Genomic DNA, 19680 nt, shown 5'->3' on the forward strand with positions numbered 1-19680 from the left:
CATGGTGGAAACATGGTAGTCAATAATCGTAGATTTTTTTTTTTACTTCTACACCCCAGTCGTTATTAGCTCCAACAGCTCGGTTGGGCGGACAGATTGGTGGGGTGGGTGGGCAGGGTTGAGTGGATGAGTGGGTGCTGAGTGGGTGAGAGGGTGGGTGTGACGGGGAAGGGTGGATGGGCTGGGTTGGGTGAGTAGGAGGCATATGGGTGAGTGAGTGAGGGCAAATGGATGAGTAGGAGGCATGTGGGTGAGTGAGTGGGGGCAGATGGTTGAGTGAGTGGGGGGCAGGTGGATGAGTGAGTGAGGGAGGTGGGTGAGTGAGTGGGGGCAGGCGGATGAGTGAGTGGGGGGCATGTGGATGAGTGAGTGGGGCAGGTGGGTGAGTGAATGGGGGCAGGTGGGTGAGTGAGTGGGGCAGGTGGGTGAGTGAGTGGGGCAGGTGGGTGAGTGAGTGGGTGGGCAAGTGGGTGGGAAGGTGGATTGGTGGATGGGTACATGTAGGGTAGGTGGGTGGGTTGAATAGCAGGGTTGGTGGGTGAATGGTTAGTGGGAAAATTATTCGATGGTCCAATGGGAAATATAACCCAGGGGAGATGGTTCCAAGCAGCATAGGTTTAGTGGTCAAAATGGGCCTCCGAGGGTCTTCTCTCACAGGCAAAGTGGCCATCCAGGGTCCCAGGCAATGCCAGGATGCATGATCATGGGGTTTTACCAGGTCAATAAGAATGTTTGTCTGCCTGTTCTTTACAGAGATCGAGGGGGTGATATAAAAACCCCTAAACAGCTGTAACAGGTGTAGCATTTTAGGACGAATTTAAATGTGTACATTACAGTTGCTAAAGTAAAGTCCCTGATGGCGAAGATTAGAACTAACAAAAATAATTAAGTCAAACTGGTGGAAACATGGTAGCCAATTTCTGTATTTTTTTTTTCTATAATTATGTCATTATTAGCAAAAATGGATCGGATCGATGGATGGAATGGTAGGGTGGGCAGGGCTGCTGGGTGGGTGGGTTGTGGTACAAATTGTTCCATGGAGAATATATCCCTGGGGGAAATAGGCCCAAGGAGAAACTTAGGTTTACTGGGTAAAATAGGTCCCCAGGGATCTTCCCCCAAAGGGGAAGTGGCCATCCAGAGTCCCAGGTAATACCAGTATGGACGATTATATAGTTTTACTCAGGCAACCATTAGTAAGGAGGACATATGGAAAAAAAATAGTTAAGATTAAACCTCAAATATCGCCAAGTCCGGACGATATATATGCAAAAATTATTAAGGAAACCAGAGAAGAGTTATGTAAGCGACTTTTGTTATCTGATGATTCTTTAAATTCAGGAGAAGTTACAAAAGCGTAGAAGACCGCAAACGAAGTGCCCATTTTTAAAAGGGTGATAAAGGAGCTGTGTCGAATTATCGTCCAATGAGTCTAACGTCAGCAGTAGGAAAAATCCTAGAGTCAGTTATGACAAATAAAATTAAGGAACACTTAGAAGACTTAATCTTATAAATGAAAGTCAACACGGATTCAGGCAAGGACGATCTTGCCTCACGAACTTGTCATTCTTCTCGGAGGTCTATGAGGGGGTAGATAGCGATAGAGCTTACAATAACATTTATCTGGACTTTAGTACAGCTTGTGATAGTGTCCCACACGAAAGGTTAGTTAGAAAGGTTCGTGCACACGGTACAGTCGGCGATATCTTAAAATGGATAGAATCTTGGCTGAGGGGACGAAAGCAGAGAGTATTATTAAATGGAATTAAGTCGGATTGGTACACTAGCGGTGTACCGCAGGGATCAGTACTCGGTCCCTTATTATTTATTATATATATAAATGAACTAGACTTTGGAATCACTAGCAATATTAGCAAATTTGCCGGTGACACAAAAATAGGGCGTATCACTTTAATGGGAGAATAAGGTCCTAGGATTTATTTCGTGAAGTGTGAGCAATTAGGACATCTAAAGAAATACTGCAACTTTATCTAGTATTAGTAAGGCCGCATTTAGACTACGCTGTGCAATTTTGGTGTCCTTACTATAGGATGGATATAAACTTCTTAGAAAATGTACAGGGAAGAATGACGAAAATGATACATGATGTTCGGAACCTTTCATATGAAGACAGACTAAAAAGACTGAATCTGCACTCACTAGATAGGCATAGAGTAAGGGGAGACTTAACTGAGGTGTTTAAGTGGATGAAGGGAATAAATATGGGAGATATTAGCAAGGTATTTCAAGTGAGCAAACGGGATCAACTAGAAGTAATGGTTTCAAGTAGGTAAATTCCGTTTTAATAAGGAAATAGGTAGATTTTGGTTTGGCAATAGAGCAGTAGACGAATGGAATAAGCTACCTAATAATAGTGCTGGCCTTTCAATTGAGAATTTCAAGCATAGGCTAGATAAACATTTGACAAATAAGGGTTGTGTATAAAAAAAATCAAATAATCAGTACTAATTCATTCTTTTTCATTTTCAGGTTACACTATGATAGTCTGTTTTTCTCCTTTCACACTTTCCTATAAAATGGTCACGCCAGTTTTCCTATACTGCGTGGTGTTCCTTTTGACTTTTTCTTGCCGGTTACGGCTGGAGGTTTGGAGGACAGGGGAGAGCCTTCTTCTTTGCTCTCCTTATCTCATTCTGGTAGTTCTGTTACTCTTGCAGGAGCTGCCTAGCATGGGACAACCGGCCTACTGCAGTTATTCTCTCTCTTTATTTTCTTATGTTCAAAGCTATTTTTTGCTGCTCTGCCACTGCCAAAGTCCTCCCCCGCTCTGTTTAGACTTTACTCTGCCACCCTTTGCTCCTTTTTTCTTTTAAATATAACCTCCGCTTAATCTCTTTCTGCAACTTTTCCACTCTGAGCACTTGTCCTCTCACGTGATTTTTTTTTTCATTATTCTGCCATCCATACGCAGTTAAAAACTGATAAAACTACAAATGGTCTGGCGGTTTACTCTCCATTCCAGCATCCCTTTCACTTCTCAGTAACAAATTTAAATTCAGATAACTTTTCAGCAGCATTCTTCAGTGAGTTGAAATTATCCATATCATATAACAAAAACTTCTTTACCCTAATTTTCTGTCAGCAACGTGGAACAAATGCACGCACGAACATACGCAATAATATTCGCACTTCCATCTTAATCCAAACAGTCCTATCTCCATGTCTTCCTTATGTAATCCATCAACAATCTTGGAACCGCAGTACACACTCCCTGGCATGGTCGTATACTTTTCTTCTCTCGTGAATATACACCCTTACCCATCCCGTACTCCCACTGTCTCTCAGTTCTACACTATCTTTCAGCTTCGTGCCCTCATACTCACACCAGCCGTGCATCTTCAGTCACATTCATAAGGTCTCTTTCACTCACATCATTCATTCCCCTTTGCTTCATAGAGCATTTCTGAAACATTTTATTTTTGTTCCTCTGTCGTTACGTTTAGGCCAATCACTGTCTGAGATTTTGTTTCGTTTCATTGAACAGAAGATACTCTGGAAGGGTAGCTAGTCCAGCCCCACATACCTCCAGCAAATCGGCCTCAGATACACACTCAGAACTCTAATCATCATAATCAGGAGGTGACGTGAGAACAGCCTTAACGCAGAGAGAGTTATCCCGTAGAGCAACCATCATTTTGCACCATGTTTCATATTTATTGGCAGGGGAAGAATGAATGAACAGAAAACAAACGTGACAGTTGAGAGTTAGTAATGGCGTTGCGAATGCTCACTGAGGGAGGCAAAAGACAAGCTCTCTCTCTCTCTCTCTCTCTCTCTCCATTTTTTTGTGTCCCAAGTTAAATGAAGGGCAGGTTTTATCCAGAAATTCTGGGGAAGTCTTTTCGTAATGTTTAAATGGTAATGGGAATTGCGTGGATTTTTTTTTTTTTTCTGTGTAGAATTTGTTGAAAGCATTTTCTTTCTGATTTAGGTTTTTGCTAATTTTTTGAAATTTTCAAACACCATTCAAAAATATAGGTTCAGTTTTTGAATAATTGTTTCACCCGTCTCCCGGTCTGTTCACCTACCTACCTGTCGATCTGTCAGCCCATATGTCTGTAGGTACCTGTCAGTCGTTCCAAGTCAGTGTGGTCTGCATAACTTTTCTCCAAATAACTCCAGTTTCTTATTCCATCCGGTTAAACTTCTGAAAATTTTTTGCTTTATTTTTACTTAGGTATAGGTAAATATTGTGTACAATCTCAAAACTGCTTGATCTAAATAGATATCAATACTTTCATATGATGACGTTTTATTATTTTCCATTTGCAGATATTTTTATTTCGCTTGGAAAATACCTCCCATAGTGAAAAGGTTACGAATAACAGTACATTTCCTTTTCAGGTGACCTTTTCGTCTTTTCCACTTTATTTTTTCAAGCGCCAAATAATTTTGTTCATCTCAGGAAGGACTAGCAACGAAGTGATTAAAAAAAGACCAAACTTTATTGTGATATTTGGAGCTCACTTGTTCGCACCAGCGTTCCCCCTTTCTCCTGCCTTCTCCTTGCCTTCCACCCATCCTGTCCCCATCACTCTTTTCTTCCTAAACAATGCCTTCCTCTCAAGCCTTCCCTCTTTTTTTCCACCATTCATTTTTTTTTTCATCTGTTTTCTTTCCCATACAACTAGCTCTCTGTCTCCACACACTCATCCCTCTACCCTCTCATAACTTCTTTGCCGTCAATTCCCTCCTTTTTCCTCTCCCCAATATTCCTCTTACTTCCACCATTCTTTAACTTCTTTCCCTCGTTCTTGTAATATAAACAACTCTCTTTCCCACATCCCTTTCTCATTTCTCTGTCCCATTCCTTTTTCTCTTCAGTTTTCATCTGGCCCACCAATCCCCACTCTTCCACATCTCTTCTTTCCCGGAACAAGAACGACGGGAATTATGTAGCTCTTTTTCTTTAATGTGACCAAAAACTTGTAATTACAAGCCATCGTGGTATTAATGAGATGAAAGTTTGGCGAGGTTGTCGTCAACCTCAAAATTGGTGGGATCAAAGTGAGATTTGACCGTTAACGTGGGGATAAATAGTCTCTTTTGGGAGTTTGAAACTTCGTGGGACAATTAAGAATTTGTGGAATCAAGTAAGAAAACATCTGTCGAATCGACTTTTTAGCCTCATTCGAATTTTTGCTAACATTTTTTTTTAATGACAGCCTGAGTATACATATGTCTAATGGGAACTATAACTTTCTTCACTTATTCACACCCACACAGTTCACAGGTATACCCATCCACACTTACGGCCACGCTTCCTGTTGCTATTCACCTCTACCTTCCCTCTCTGACATACTGAGACAGTTAAGTACACCAGCCCAACCTACCTCTATCCTCGTACTTTCTTTAAAACCTACCAACGCCCAGTCCAAACTTCCTACACCAACTTACACTTAACCCTCGCATACATACACTCATTTATGCCCTGTCTACTCAGGACACATTACGATTCTGCGTGCACCGACACGTAATACACCATATTTCATGCCGGCAACCCCCCCCCACACACACACACACTGATGGAAAGCTGATGACAGGGAGAGCTGGAGCATCCGTTTCCTCTGCCCTAGGGAGTAGCTTCTGACCATCCGCCTTTGCTGAACTTTTTCAGCTTTTCAGCAACACAGAGGGTAGGCCAGCAAGCACCAATACAAGTTCCTCAAACTGTCAACATCAAACTACATGCTCATTACACACTGCACTTCCTGTACAAAATTTTACTAAAAATAGCGTCATATCATCAAGCCTCGGAGTCCCCGTTGGGGGGGGGGGACCCTCACAGTACCTGCCATCTATCCCTCTCCCGGTGACGACCAAGCGAGATACCTGGAACCACTGGCTGACTCACTACTTTATTTCTCCAACATTCACGGCCTTTCCACTAACTTTTTTCTCTGTTGAGCACCATCTCTCCTCCAAACCTCACCTTTCTCTCTGAGACAACTGACAGCTATCTCTTCTCTGTATCCTCCTACTTTCTGTATGCTCGTTTCAAAGCCGAAGATGGCTGTTGTGTATATGTATGCAACAACCTATCTTGCTCTCGTGTCTCTGAACCTGAATCTTCTGAATTCTCTGCTTTCTGGCTTCAGCTATCTTGTCATTCTGTGACTAAATACGTCTGTGCTGTTTACTTATCCTCTGATTCAACTGACTATGAAAAATTCTTCGACTATGTGAGACGGAACACATCCATTCAATTTCTCCTTTCTCTGAAATCTCCGTTCTTGGAGATTTCAATGTTCACCACCACCTTTGGTTCTCCTCTCCTTTCGTTACTCCACCTGGTGAACAAACCTATGTCTTTTCTATCCTTAATGACCTACTGCAGCTTGTACGGCATCCTACCCATATCCCTGACTGCCTTTGAGAGTTCCAACATATCTGACCCCTTCCTTACAACTAATCCTTCTGCTTATGCTGTTAATTTTTCCCCTCCGTTGGGCTCCACTGATCACAACCTTTTCACCTTAACCTGTCCTATCGCTACAGTACGGCCTGTGGACCCTCTAAAGAAACGTTGGTTGTGGCACTTTGGAGCTGCTGACTGGGAGGCCCTCAAGCAGTATTTCTTTGATTTTTCCTGTACGGTAATGATTATTGTTTCCACGGCCGAGAGCCATTTGAGTGTGCCTTGCATATTATGGAGGATGTTCTCCCGGGCATGGAAGCATACCGGTACATTCCTTTCCTTTGACTAATGTAAAAAAAAAATACTTGGTTTAATCACGCGTGTTCTAATGCTGTCCACAACAAGGAGAAGGCCTACAAAAGACACCAGAGACAGTCCACTCAATAGTCTCACTCTCATCTCTTTTATGTTTCTGCCTGGAATCGTGCTGTGTTCTTCACTCAGCTAAAAATAATTTCATTTGTACTAAATGCTCTGAACTCTCCAACTCAGATTCTTCCCGCTCCTTTTGGCACCTTGCCAAAAACTTTTCAAACTTTACCTCATCGTCCTTCCCTCTTTTTTTTTTTCCCACTCTAATGGCTCTTTAACTATTTCTTCTGATAAATCAGAACTCTTTGTTCAGACTTTGTCCTCCAATTCCAGCGCTTAGACAATTCCAGCGCTGTTCCTCCATCACTTCTCCCCTCTGACTTCCTTATGGCTGACCTAAAATTTCATCATCTGATAACTTTTTTGCCATCACAGGCCTCAGTACTAACAAGGCATATTGGCCTGATAGGGTCCCTCCTGTTGTTCTCAACACCTGTGCTTCAGTGCTTACACCCTGCCTAGGTAAACTTTTTCGTCTTAGTCTGTCAATTTGTACCTTTCCTTCTTCCTGGAAATTTGCTCTCATACAGCATGTCCCAAAGCAGGCTGACCATTCTCATCCCTCTAACTATTGCCCAATATTTAACATCCTGTGTTTCAAAAGATTTCGAGTCTGCCTTTAAAAAAATATTAAAGCATCTTTCCCATCACAAATTTCTTTCTGATCGTCAGTATGGGTTCCGTTAGGGATGCTCCACTGGCGACCTTCTCACCTACCTTTCAGACTCGTGGTCATCCTCTTTTCGGGACTGGCGAAAGCTTAGCAATTGCACTTGACATCTCTAAGGCTTTCGATCAAGACTGGCAGAAATCTTTAATTTCCAAACTACCCTCTTACTGTTTCTATCCTTCTATCTGTGCCTTAATCTCTAGCTTCCATTCTGGTCATTCTATAGCTGCTGTTGTTGACTGCCACTGTTCTCCTGAATCTATCAACAGTGGTGTTCCTCAGGGCTTTGTCCCATCACCAACTCACTTCCTTTTATTCATCAATGACCCTCTTAGCTGTACATCTAATCCTATCCACTCATACTCTGATGACTCCACCTTTCGATTCGCTTCCTGCAGCGTCCATCTCAGCAGTTACTTCAACAAACAAGGGATGAGGCTGTGGCACACCTCATGTCTGACTTGGCTCATGTGATTGGGGTAAAAGAAATCTTGTTGTTTTTTATCCACCAAAAACTCAGTTCTTACATCCATCAACCCGAGAAAATCTTGCACAGCAGTATCTACAGATTTTTAACAATATCCAACTCAGTTCTACATTATCTTTGAACATACTTGGGGTATCATTCTCTCGGGATTTATATTGGACAGAACATAATATCTCTCTTAAAATCTGCATCCAAGAGATTAGATGTGCTAAGGCTACTCCATGCGTTCTTTACCCCTGCACAGTTACAAGGGTTTTATTCGCCTCTGTGTATAGTACAACTTTCACGTGTGGGGAGGCTCCCCACATATAGCTCTTCTCAACAAGGTGGAGTCAAAGGCTTTTCGTCCCAAGAACTCTCCTCCTCTTACTGAATCCCTTCAATCTCTGTCTCTTCGCCGCTCTATTGCAGCTTTATCTCTTTCTATCACTCCCTCAATCACTACGGCGGCCGAGTAGCACCTGTCTAGCAACCAACTCTCATCCTTTTTCTGTCGAACTCTCTAATGCAAGAGTGTACCGTTACTCTCAGTCCTTCATGTATGCAACAGGTCAGCTCTGAAACTGTCTCCTCTGTCTATATTTCCTACTCCCTATGATCTCCAGTCTTCCATACACAGTGTGTCCAAGCATCTCGAATTGAATGGATAATGAATTTGGCTCTCTGATATCTTGTTTTTGTTTTTTCTTGGAGGGAACAACTTGCGGGCTCCTTGCCTTTGGTTCTTCTTCCTTGCATTAAAAAAAAAAAAAATCCACAGTCACATCTGTCTACCCTACCACACTTTTCTACACTCACCCATCGCTGTCTTTACCATCTACTCTTAACTATATTCATCCTCACCAACGAGTTCTCACAATTATCCGAACTACTCACCCACGCCTACTCAGACCACCCACACTTTCATTTATCCAATCTAACTACATTAATGCCACGTATCTTCGTCCACATTTATCCTACCTATGCCTGACTACACCGTCCACACTTGCCTACATATGTATCTGGAACCAGCTACACTCACTCTCCTTTTTCAGACAACTCTCATGCTTATCCTCCCCCCAAATTCACGAAAAGTGGACATCGCAGAACATCCACTAAAGAAAGAACAAACATTACTGACTCTCTTCATGCCTTATGAACCTAATGGTAGATGGCCGCTCAGTGCCTCTGACGATTTTACCTGATCAAATAAGCTCCAGTTTCCTTTGCAGTTTTGGGCGCATGTGGAGGGGAAGGCTGTAATTCTCTTTTTGGCACTTTATACATAGATAGTAATGAATATCCTTAAGTTACGCTGATCTTAAGCATTTTGAATTTGTGCTTTACCATGACGAACGCCCCAAAATACTAGCTTTTTTGTGATCTTTAGGATAATAATACTTTCACCTATCTTGACTCATGTATTATTTCTCGTCCATCTATAACCTCTGTGCTCTTACAGGTTTATACTGACAAAGGAAAGAATTCAGAGGCGTCCATCCCTGAGCCTATGGAAAGTGAATGGGCAAGCAAGCTTGTTAATGCTGTTAAATTAGTCACAGGAAGAAGAAGAAGAAGAAGAAGAAGAAGATGATGATGATGATGATGATGATATGATGATGATGAAGGGCACCATCCCACTTACCTGATATTAATGCACACCCCAAGATTTTAAGAAATGTCACTTAAGTAACACCTTTTACTTTCCATAAGCCTCTAGCTAAATGCACTGGTCTGTTGTAGCTTTAATAGTCTCGGAGATAACATAGTTTAGGTGCACAGTTTGGCGCATTGACTTTTTCAGAAACGTCGTGGCTAATCAGAAAAGTCACTTATGAAACCCCTTTTAGTTTTTCAAAAGCTTTCTAATGGAACATTTAGCTTTCTGTGGCTTTGACAGTTACCGAGATCTGAATTTAGAAATTTTTTCGTTGGGGGGAGGTGAGCTTTTCGTTTAGCAAAACAGTGGTGAAATTTGAGAAACGTCATTTCAGTAACACCTGTTACATTCTCAGGCTTCTAACTTAGTGCGTAGATTAGTTATATTTTTAATAGTTTCCGAGATAACTAAGTATTGGTACTCTGCTCCCCCGTCTAACTGCATGTAGTGTAGTGTGTTTGTTCGCTTGCTTCACCACTCATTTAAACATTAAGAGAGAGCACAAACCAAAAATCTTTACGCCATTCATCCCTTAAAACTATTCGTGGTTACCCCTTAAAGAGCCTGTCCTAAAACTGCAATCTCTCCATCTTGATTGCTGAGCTGTAACAACAGATTGACACTAGAATCTGACGCTAATCACGAGGAGGGTCTATGGAAAGGATGTAGACCCATTTTAATGGTTTACTCAGTCACTGAGCTACAGGAAATAAGTTGCAAATGGACGAAAATCTGGGCCAAGTTAAAGTGAATGAAGTACAGTATATCCGATCAGGCACACCTGTGATTCCAGAGGGCTTTAGCTGAGAATCATGTGTTCTGCCGGGAAAACTGTCGGAAAGCTCGGACCAGGACTGTATTGATTCCCGACAAGCAAACCAGATGCAAAATCACAGCCGTATTCACGCAGTGTGATGAAATACCAAAAACTGTGGCACCACAGTGTGATTTACTAATATCGCAAAGCATGTATTCTTCTTGTTCGGTGGGTATTGGAGCTATTAAGGCCTGTATGTGCGGGGAGACTGAACATTCACTGATTAAAAACAAGGGACAAATCCTTTGCCTTTGAGATCACAGGGATTATATTTCTGAAAAAAAAAAAAAAAAAAAATTAGACACTTATTGGACAAGACTGTCAGGGAACTGTCAAAGTAGTAAGTGGACCTACAGATCTTTCTATAGGTAGCTGAAGCTACGCATATTTCACTGATCTTCAAACGCTGCTAAAGTCTTGTGTCCAGTGCTGTGAACTAACCACCAACTAGGCACGGGAAAATAGGCTTATTACAACTGACCGAACATCGTCTGCTGGTCGGCAGTCATGGACCCGGGGAACTGAGCCGAACTCAGAAGAGGAGAAATATCTTTGTCAATGATCGAGGATCGAGGTACAATGTTGTGTTATTAGAACTGTATCTAGTTCGAGAAAGCTTGTACATGAAGTCGGTTTGCCGATGAAAAGAGATACTAATGTGATCGCATCCTTACAGTGATTTAAAAAAAGATATTTGAATTTTTTTCTCTTATCCTAACCTTTAAACTGTGTCCTTATCCTGACTCAAAAAACACAAATTGTGCCCTAACTTTCCATTTCAACTTGAGAAACAATTCTCAACATGGGTCTTGAAATCATGTATTCATAACATTATCTCGACCCTACCCTCTTCATTACAATGATCGTTCTTTAAATTTATGCTGCCCCTGGAAATTTTTTTTAAGTTTATGAGGGCACCCTAATAGTAAGGGAATAATGACAAAAGTTATGTTATATCAATTAGAAACGTTCCTACAGGTAAAAGAAGTTGTTTGAAGATAGCAAGAACCAAAAGGAATAGCTCTCATTATAGTGAAGGGATGAAAATTCTTGTCTCTACTCTTGGCAGACCGTGCAAGCGTAATCCACAAATATGTTAACGATGTCTCTAGACAAAGCTCATTTTGCCGACCAAAAACCCTCGATGACCCCAGCCAGACTACAGATATGCTTCCTAAGGACATAGGCTACTGTACCGAGCTAAACATAAAACAGTGACATGAAAAAGGGTTAAATGAATTAAAAAAAAAAAAAAAGTAAAAATCTCACCATGACAGGCTCCAGCATACCAGGTAAAAACCCTCAGTGACCCCAACTCCTTTGTACGGGTCCTAGGTGCTGTCCCCAGACCTCTCTCTCTCTCTCTCTTTAATGCAAAACTTGATATAACCCCGCACACTCCTGGGAAAAGTCAAGATGGTGGCCAAAATTCCGGCCTGGACGTCAGCATGCGGAGAGTTTGAAGGTAATTCGAAACACGTTACCGAATTTTGGCACGTGTAAGTGGAATCCGTGCAAGCGGGGTCCATGTAAAAGGAGGAGCTACAGTATAGAGAGAGAGAGAGAGAGAGTGAGAGAGAGGGACAGTATATATTCAGTTGGATCCCAGGGGTGCTGGGTGAGGCATTGCATTGGGAAGGAACTAAGCGTACCGCCCTCCGCCAATCGGCTCATAGTCACGAAGCTCATAGGTCCCTACCCGGGGGTTCCCTACTTTATGAAGACTTAAAAAATCCCAGTTCTGTCCAATACTCTGGACACTGGGCTAGAATGGGATATATATATATATATATATATATATATATATATATATATATATATATATATATATATATTGTTACATAGCCTATGATTTCATCATCCTTTGTATAATTCTAACGTACAGTATGCTGCATGTTTGTTCACGATTCGCCACGTGGCTTCCATAGTGACCAGGCTTGCGTGTTCTACCTCACTCTCCTTCTCCCCCTTATAGTAGAATAAGTCGTTCTTTCTGTTGTTCAGAGCAGGATTGTCAACTCTTTTTCCCCTATGGCTTCATTTGCGCGTCCTTCTTACAAGTTGTACCAAGCTCTGCCGGCCCCTATATAATGAGCTCAGTCTCTGCATTAATTGCCACTTAGATCTACTCCTCATTTTGTTTACATCTCTGTCCTCCCCTGTATAGTGTATTATTATTTTTGTGAGTGCTCAGGAAGTCTCCAGCCATCTAGCTGCTGTATAATTTGAATATAAGTGTTGTTACCATTTTTCTTGTACTGTGTAGCACGGGGCATTGATTCGTGGGCCTGGTAAGGCTTTTTGTGATTCACGTAGAGTTTTTGATGTCACCCATTATTAATAATATTTTGTAAATAATATACCTTGCTTTAACTGAGCATTATCCGGTTTTCTCATTTATCAGGGCTGACTTAGATAAATTTGCTCTTGCTAAATTCATGTTAATAGAGGCTATTGCAGTTAACTATATATTTAACCTGTTGTTTGCCATTACATTACCCTTATGAGTCCTGACTGTTTAGTTCTTAGTTTGAGCATTAAACTTTAACTAGTAATTTTATCTAACTCTTTTGTTTTGAACCTGGAACTTTGCTGGACAGTAGTGATTTTAGGATTCTCACTTGAAGTGTTCATTATCTCTCTCTGTTCCGTAACAATATATATATATATATATATATATATATATATATATATATATATATATATATATGAGAGAGAGAGAAAGAGCGATAGGGAGAGAGAGAGAGAAAAAGAGCTCACCAGGGTTTGGTTAAACTTCATCGTTACTGGCTAACGTTAGTACGTTACGTCTACCAGCAAGAGAGCCTAAAAAAGAAAGAATAAAGGACTATGCATGTAATATTTGTCCTTGCAAAATTGTAGTATCCGTAACTAATAAAAATAATATCTTCATTTAAGCCTTGTGGTGAAAAGAACAAAATTAATAATTTCAGTTGAAATTAACCTACTTGAAAAGAGTGAAATTAAATATATTATTTTGGGGAAAATTAAAAGCCCATCTCAATTCAGGTCTGGTAATTAGAAATAAAAATAAAAGTAAAAATAAAAGCATTAGATGATACAGTGTGTGTGGCAAGAATTCCTTCCTTCCTTCTAGTGGTTTTATATTTATCTTTGTCATTATTTTTAGCTGCCAGACCAGAATCAAGATAAGCGTTTAATTTGACCTAAAATAACATCTTTAATATCTGTCTCTTCACGTAGGTGTATTTCAAACGAAAATATTCATTCTGCACTCTTCAAGACAAGGCTCCGTCTCTGTCATTTACATAGGATCCAACATGCTTGCATGCATCGGCCTTGGTCACCTAATGGCAGCCCTCGACGTTGCTTGATCTCTGGCAGCCTCCCTATTCAGTCCCTTATCCCTGATATCACACACTGTGACCTCGTCACAGGTCATTTTCGGTCTGTCTTTCGCAAGCCCACCCTTGAAATTCATATATCTCACCTTCTGCACCCAGTTGTCATCCTCCATCCACTAGACATGCCCAAACCATCTCAATCCACCCATCTTCATCACAACACCAATACACTCTAGTCCCATCACTCCTTTCAGTTCTTCAATCGTAGTTCTAGCCTCCAAAGCTTTGCATTCAAGAACGCACAACACATCCATCTGATCACTGTTATTTCTGTACATTTGGGCAGCCTCCTGGGCCGCTACACATAGGTTCGAGCCCCCCTTTATTGAGCGGAAGTGGCAGCCTGGAAACCGCAGTTCCCTTTGCCAGCTTGCACAGATCTGTGCCCCATCCCATCCTAGTTTCAAAACTACACAGGCGGAGTCCACGCCACGTCTCCCCTCAGGTCCATTACTAGTCAAGGTTTTCTGGCCGCATGCCCTTGCTGACATCAACCCCTGTGACTTAATAGGGTACAGTGACCCCACCAGTTACGCGGCTAATGTATCACTGAATTTTTCTGCACAAGTTGAATCGCGCAAATACTACCACAGAAACCTGTGTTATAAGGCTAATTGGTATAGTGAAATCAAAAAATGATTAAATACTGTAGCAAACATACGACCCCTAGAAACATCACTGGGCATAAAAATGGGTTGATTAGAACGTACAAAGTGGTAAATGGGTGGTGATACTTTACCATGACAGGGGATGAGCGATGCTTGGGTGTCGGGGGGGGGGGGATGTAGCTGAGGTTGAGGGGCTAGGGGAGGGGAAAAGAGCAATGCCTCTAAAACCTGAAGGGATGAGGCTAGATCTTGAACCCCTCAAAATCGCCCACCTCATCGTCATCACTTGTAGGTGATGGCGAGTGGGATGGAACAGATAATTTTTTTCTTTTTTTGAGGGGGAGTGGGGGGGGCAGATTTCTGGGATTTTCCCAGGCAAACCAATTTCTTTCCCGTGTAACAGGAATCAGTGTAGGGTTTATCTCTCAGTGTAAATAGTGCAAATCGCAAATGGAACCCACGTAATTGGAGGGGCCACTGTACATTGTGTGGTATGTAAAGCCCACGTAGAGTTTTGCATGAGATAGAGAAAAGTGTTTGGGAGAAAATGCTGGCCTACTCTCCGTGTTAGTGTCACACTGAAAAGGTCAGCAAGGAAGAATATTATATCCATAGTCCTTTGTTATCATGCATAGTCCTTTGTTGTTTCTTTTTAAGGCTCTGATGATAGACATAAAATACCGAAACATAAGCCGATAAACATAAAGATGTTTGACCAAACCCTAGTGATTCTTTTCCTGTTGACAGCGCTTTCCAAGCCACAATATATATATATATATATATATATATATATATATATATATATATATATATATATATATATATATATATATATATATATATCCATCATCCAATCCTACATTGTCCCATGAGGAGCGTAGGAGCCCGGGGCTAGGCAGTTGGTCCCGACATTTAAGATGAGAGTGACCAGCCTCACTTACCCCTGAGTGGCATTACATGAGCAATAAACCCCAACCACCCCTTGGATATAAACCTTCACCGGCTCAATCCGATTGCACCGCAATAATTACTCACTAAACCACCAGGCGCCGAAATTTGGTTATATGGTTACCACCCAGCATAGTAAATGGTTTCCTGGTGTACAGGAAACCATTTGGCTTGTCACTCAGTGTAGTCACCCACAGGCAGAAGGAAGAGGAAAGAATGAAGGAAAGACAGAAGAGGAAGTGTAAAGTTACCCATAGGCAGAAGGACAAGGAAAGAATGAAGGAAAGGAAGACAGAAGAGGATGGAAGGAAAGAAGGATGGAGGAGAGGACAGGGCAGACACCCGACAGCAGCACTACATCGAGTGAGTGGATGGTGAGCGCCCCCACATACCACAAATAGCCTATATATTTATATATATATATATATATATATATATATATATATATATATATATATATATATATATATATATATATATATAAACAGAGAGAGAGAGAGAGAGAGAGAGAGAGAGATAATGCTATAAATATGGATATGGATGTAGAGACAAATATGCAGTACATACCACAATTAAACAAGCAAGAACAAAAAAATAAAAGAAAGAAAACGCTACTAAGAATAAGGGCAGCATGGAGCTGGCCAATATAGGGCGTCGCAAGCGATGAGGAATAATTTCGGGAAAAAATATTGTGAAATATTCTATGGGCGTATGTCTCACTAACAACATTCCAGTGGAAATGGAATATTAAAGCTTAGCATGGCCGCGTGAAGTACCCACCTGCCAGGTTGGTTAGTGACTGGATTTTGAAGGGAGGACGTGCCCTCCTCCCCATTCAATCGCGCAGTTTCCTAAAATCACACAGTTCTTAAGATGCCCTGAAAGTCTCCTTCCCCCAAATCTCCTGAATGTCGCCTAAAAGCCACCTTGCAGTGCCATAAAAGTCCCATCAAAGTACCCCCAAAGTCTTTACACTGACAGTGATTTCACTCTAAATATTCCAACCTATGCGTAGTGTGTTACCGTGGCCTTTAGTACAGTAGATCCTGCCTCCTGTGTCTTATCCCAGGTGATGACAGCTGAGGGGTAGGCTCCCGTGGCCACGCACTCCACCCTCGTGTGCTGCCCCTCCACCAGCGCCTCACGAGAGGGCTTGATGGACACGGAGGTGGGCTGGGCTGGGGGACAGGAGAGGGAAGAGGTTAGTTTGAGGGTGAAGGGTCGGAGGTGAAGGGGAAGGAAGAAAAGAAAGATAGTATAAGAAGAGGAGAAATGATTATTTAGTATGAGAGGAGGAGAACGATAGTATGATTGGAAGGGGAAAGAGCTGATGTGAAAAGAGGAGGAATTAAAGTTACTGTGAGCGGAGGGGAAGGAGAGGAACTAGTTAGTGTAGCTAAAGTGGTGGTGGAGGAGGAGGAGGAGGAGGAGGAGGAGGAGAGGAAGGTGAGTTAATGTGAATGGCGTGGGAGGAGTGGGAGACAGTGTGAGAAGAAGACAATAAAGGTAAGTGCAATCTGTGTGGATGGAAGAGGGAAAAGAGATTTAATGTGGGTGGAGGAGTAGGGAAAAGGTAGTGTTGTAAGTGAAGAAGAGGAATAGAGGACGAGTCTGAATGGAGGGGGAGTAGGGAAAAGAGAGTTAATGTAGGTGCGAAGGCGAGAGAGAGAGAGAGAGAGAGAGAGAGAGATGAGGTAAGATAGAAGAGGAAAATGGTATCTGGTGTGATTTCTAAAATGGCTTGAGAATTATAAAAGTGTGAGACGGGAATATAAGGAGAAGGTGGCAGAGTCACATTCCTGACAACATTTTGAGTCAATAGAAAGAGTTCCTCCTTCATCATTACACAACTGCAACTCTTTATTATATGTTCTGTGATGTTAAATTCTAAGTTATTACTGCAACCGAGGAATTGAAGGGGAGCAAGGGGTGTTAGGGAAAAAGATGGGATAATATGTAGGTCAGATATTCGTTCTAAGATGTTTAGTGGAAAAGTATTTAGACAAGGGGATGAAGTTGTATGCTGCTTCCTTAGGAGAAAGTGTATGACAAAATGGGCAGACAAGAAATGTAGATGCTGAAAATATATGGACTAAATGGGAAACTGCATGTATGACAGCTTAAGGGCCGCAGTGCTTGTGGAAAGTGAACAAAGATGTTTGATTTTAATGTCTGACTGAAGAAACAGAGATGTGTCATGTCTCCATGGTTGCTTTATATATCTGTATCTATATCTATCTATCTATCTATCTATCTATATATTATATATAGATAGATAGATAGATAGATAGATAGATGGATGGATAAATAGATAGATAGATAGCTAGATAGATAGATAGATAGGTAGATAGATAGGAGATTCTGTGGTACAGTGGTAAAGTGTGCGAAAACGCACACTGGAGAGCGAGGGTTCGCGCCCCGCCAGGGTAATAAACTTTAGAAGCGTTCTCCCGGCCATGTACTGCTTTGCGGGACACCAGGGGTGCTGTAGTTAAACCAGTGTCACATACTGTAAAGTATGTTTGCACCCAGTCGGCTCGCGCAAGCCGATTACACTTGGTTCACAGACTACACACACATCCAAAGCCACTACAACACTACAATTACAATTACAAGCACTTCTCATCCTACATACAATCTTGAAGAATGTATATGAGAGATGGAGGGAAGGAGTGGAAATATGAGACCGAGGATGAGATGGAGAGATGAAGTGGAGAGAGAGTGAATGAAAGAGGGTTGTGTGAAGTGGAGGGAGGGAAACCAGATGGCTGAGGCCAGGGTGACAAGGAGGCGATTCGTTGTGACAGCCATTATGGGATAAAGGCTTTTGGCGACTAATATTTGATCTATATCTGCGTTAAATGGTCCTTGCCACCCAGATGAACATCCAGTTTTGTCTAGATCTTGTTTCAAATTTATCCTGTCACTGGCATACAGAATAGCATTGTCAGTTTCGTGTCAACAGCATATTTTTATCTGTATTTCTTTATTGCAACATCGATGATAAATATGTACTCAGAGAGAGAGAGAGAGAGAGAGAGAGAGAGGTAAGATAGAAGAGGGAAATTGTATCTATCTATCTTTCTATCTATTGCCAGACGCCTCAATCCCGTTCGGGGTGGGCACAAACAAATCGCCTCCACGTCGCCCTGTCCCCCTCCATTTCACTGCCCCGCTCCTAACTCACACCCCCCCCTCTCTCATCTACCTCTCCACCCCATCCCTCCATCTCATCCTCGGCCTCCCCCTCCCTCTTCCCCCCTCCACCTCACTCACATACAATCTCTTCGTCAGTCTTTCACCCTCCATCCTCTCCACATGGCCAAACCACCTCAGTGTATTCCTCCAAACGCTTCCTATCACATCCATATCCACACCACAACGCTCCTTTATATCCTCATTTGTCAGCCTGTCTCTCCACGTGACTCCACAGACTCCTCTTAAATAACTCATTTCCACTGCTCTCACTCTTGACTTGTGTCCTTCCAGCAACGTCCAAGCTTCACTTCCATACTTTAGAGTTGGTATCACAATACTGTCATGTAGTAACTTTTTCACCTCCATGCTCACTTCCCTGCTTCTTATCACTGCTTTTAAGGAACCAGCAACCTTTCTTCTCTGCTGTACCCTTTCAAGCACTTCACCCTCCAAACCTCCATCCTTACTCATCACACTACCCAAGTACTTAAAAGTACTCACATTTTCCAGTTCCTCACCATCGAACTTCACTGTACATTCACTGACTTCACCTCTCTCAAAGACCATCACTTTACTCTTCCCTACATTCACCTTTAGATTCCATTTCTTACACACCCTCCCAAATTCATCCACCAAGCCTTGCAGCTCTCCTTCGTCTTCACTCAACAACACAGTATCATCTGCAAACAACAGTACAGGGAGTTTCCAAACACGACCCTCTCTCACCAGGGCCACTCCAACATCCACTACCCCACCTTATACCTCTTTTATTACCCCATCCATGTACAGATTGAACAACCATGAAGACATGACACATCCCTGTTTCAACCCAACCTTCAAAGACAAAAATTCACTCAGTTCACCATCCACACGCACCGAAGCCTTAGCACCATCATACATACTCTTCACAACATTCAACAACTTCCCATCTACTTCATATATTCTTAATACTTTCCACAATCCTTGTCTATCCACCCTGTCATATGCTTCCTCCAAATCCATGAAAGCCGCTTACAACTTCTTTCCCTTCTCTAGAGACTTTTCCACTAAAGATCTAAGAACGAATATCTGATCTACACAACCTCTTCCCTTCCTAAAGCCTCCCTGTTCTTCTCC

At 42.0% G+C, this 19680-nt stretch overlaps 1 protein-coding gene across 1 annotated transcript in view; it reads right to left on the bottom strand.

The window, feature by feature from the left end:
* Positions 1-19680, bottom strand: part of LOC145414614 (kin of IRRE-like protein 1) — a 1118604-nt gene that overhangs the window by 216501 nt on the left and 882423 nt on the right. Inside the window, exon 6 of the mRNA XM_080284140.1 lies at positions 16390-16544. Within this exon, the coding sequence (XP_080140266.1) occupies positions 16390-16544 (155 nt within the window). The remainder of the gene's footprint in view (positions 1-16389; positions 16545-19680) is intronic.

The sequence above is a fragment of the Coenobita brevimanus genome, chromosome 100, assembly GCF_032717465.1.
Source record: "Coenobita brevimanus isolate Jiangsu-jjx chromosome 100, ASM3271746v2, whole genome shotgun sequence".
Taxonomy (NCBI): domain Eukaryota; kingdom Metazoa; phylum Arthropoda; class Malacostraca; order Decapoda; family Coenobitidae; genus Coenobita; species Coenobita brevimanus.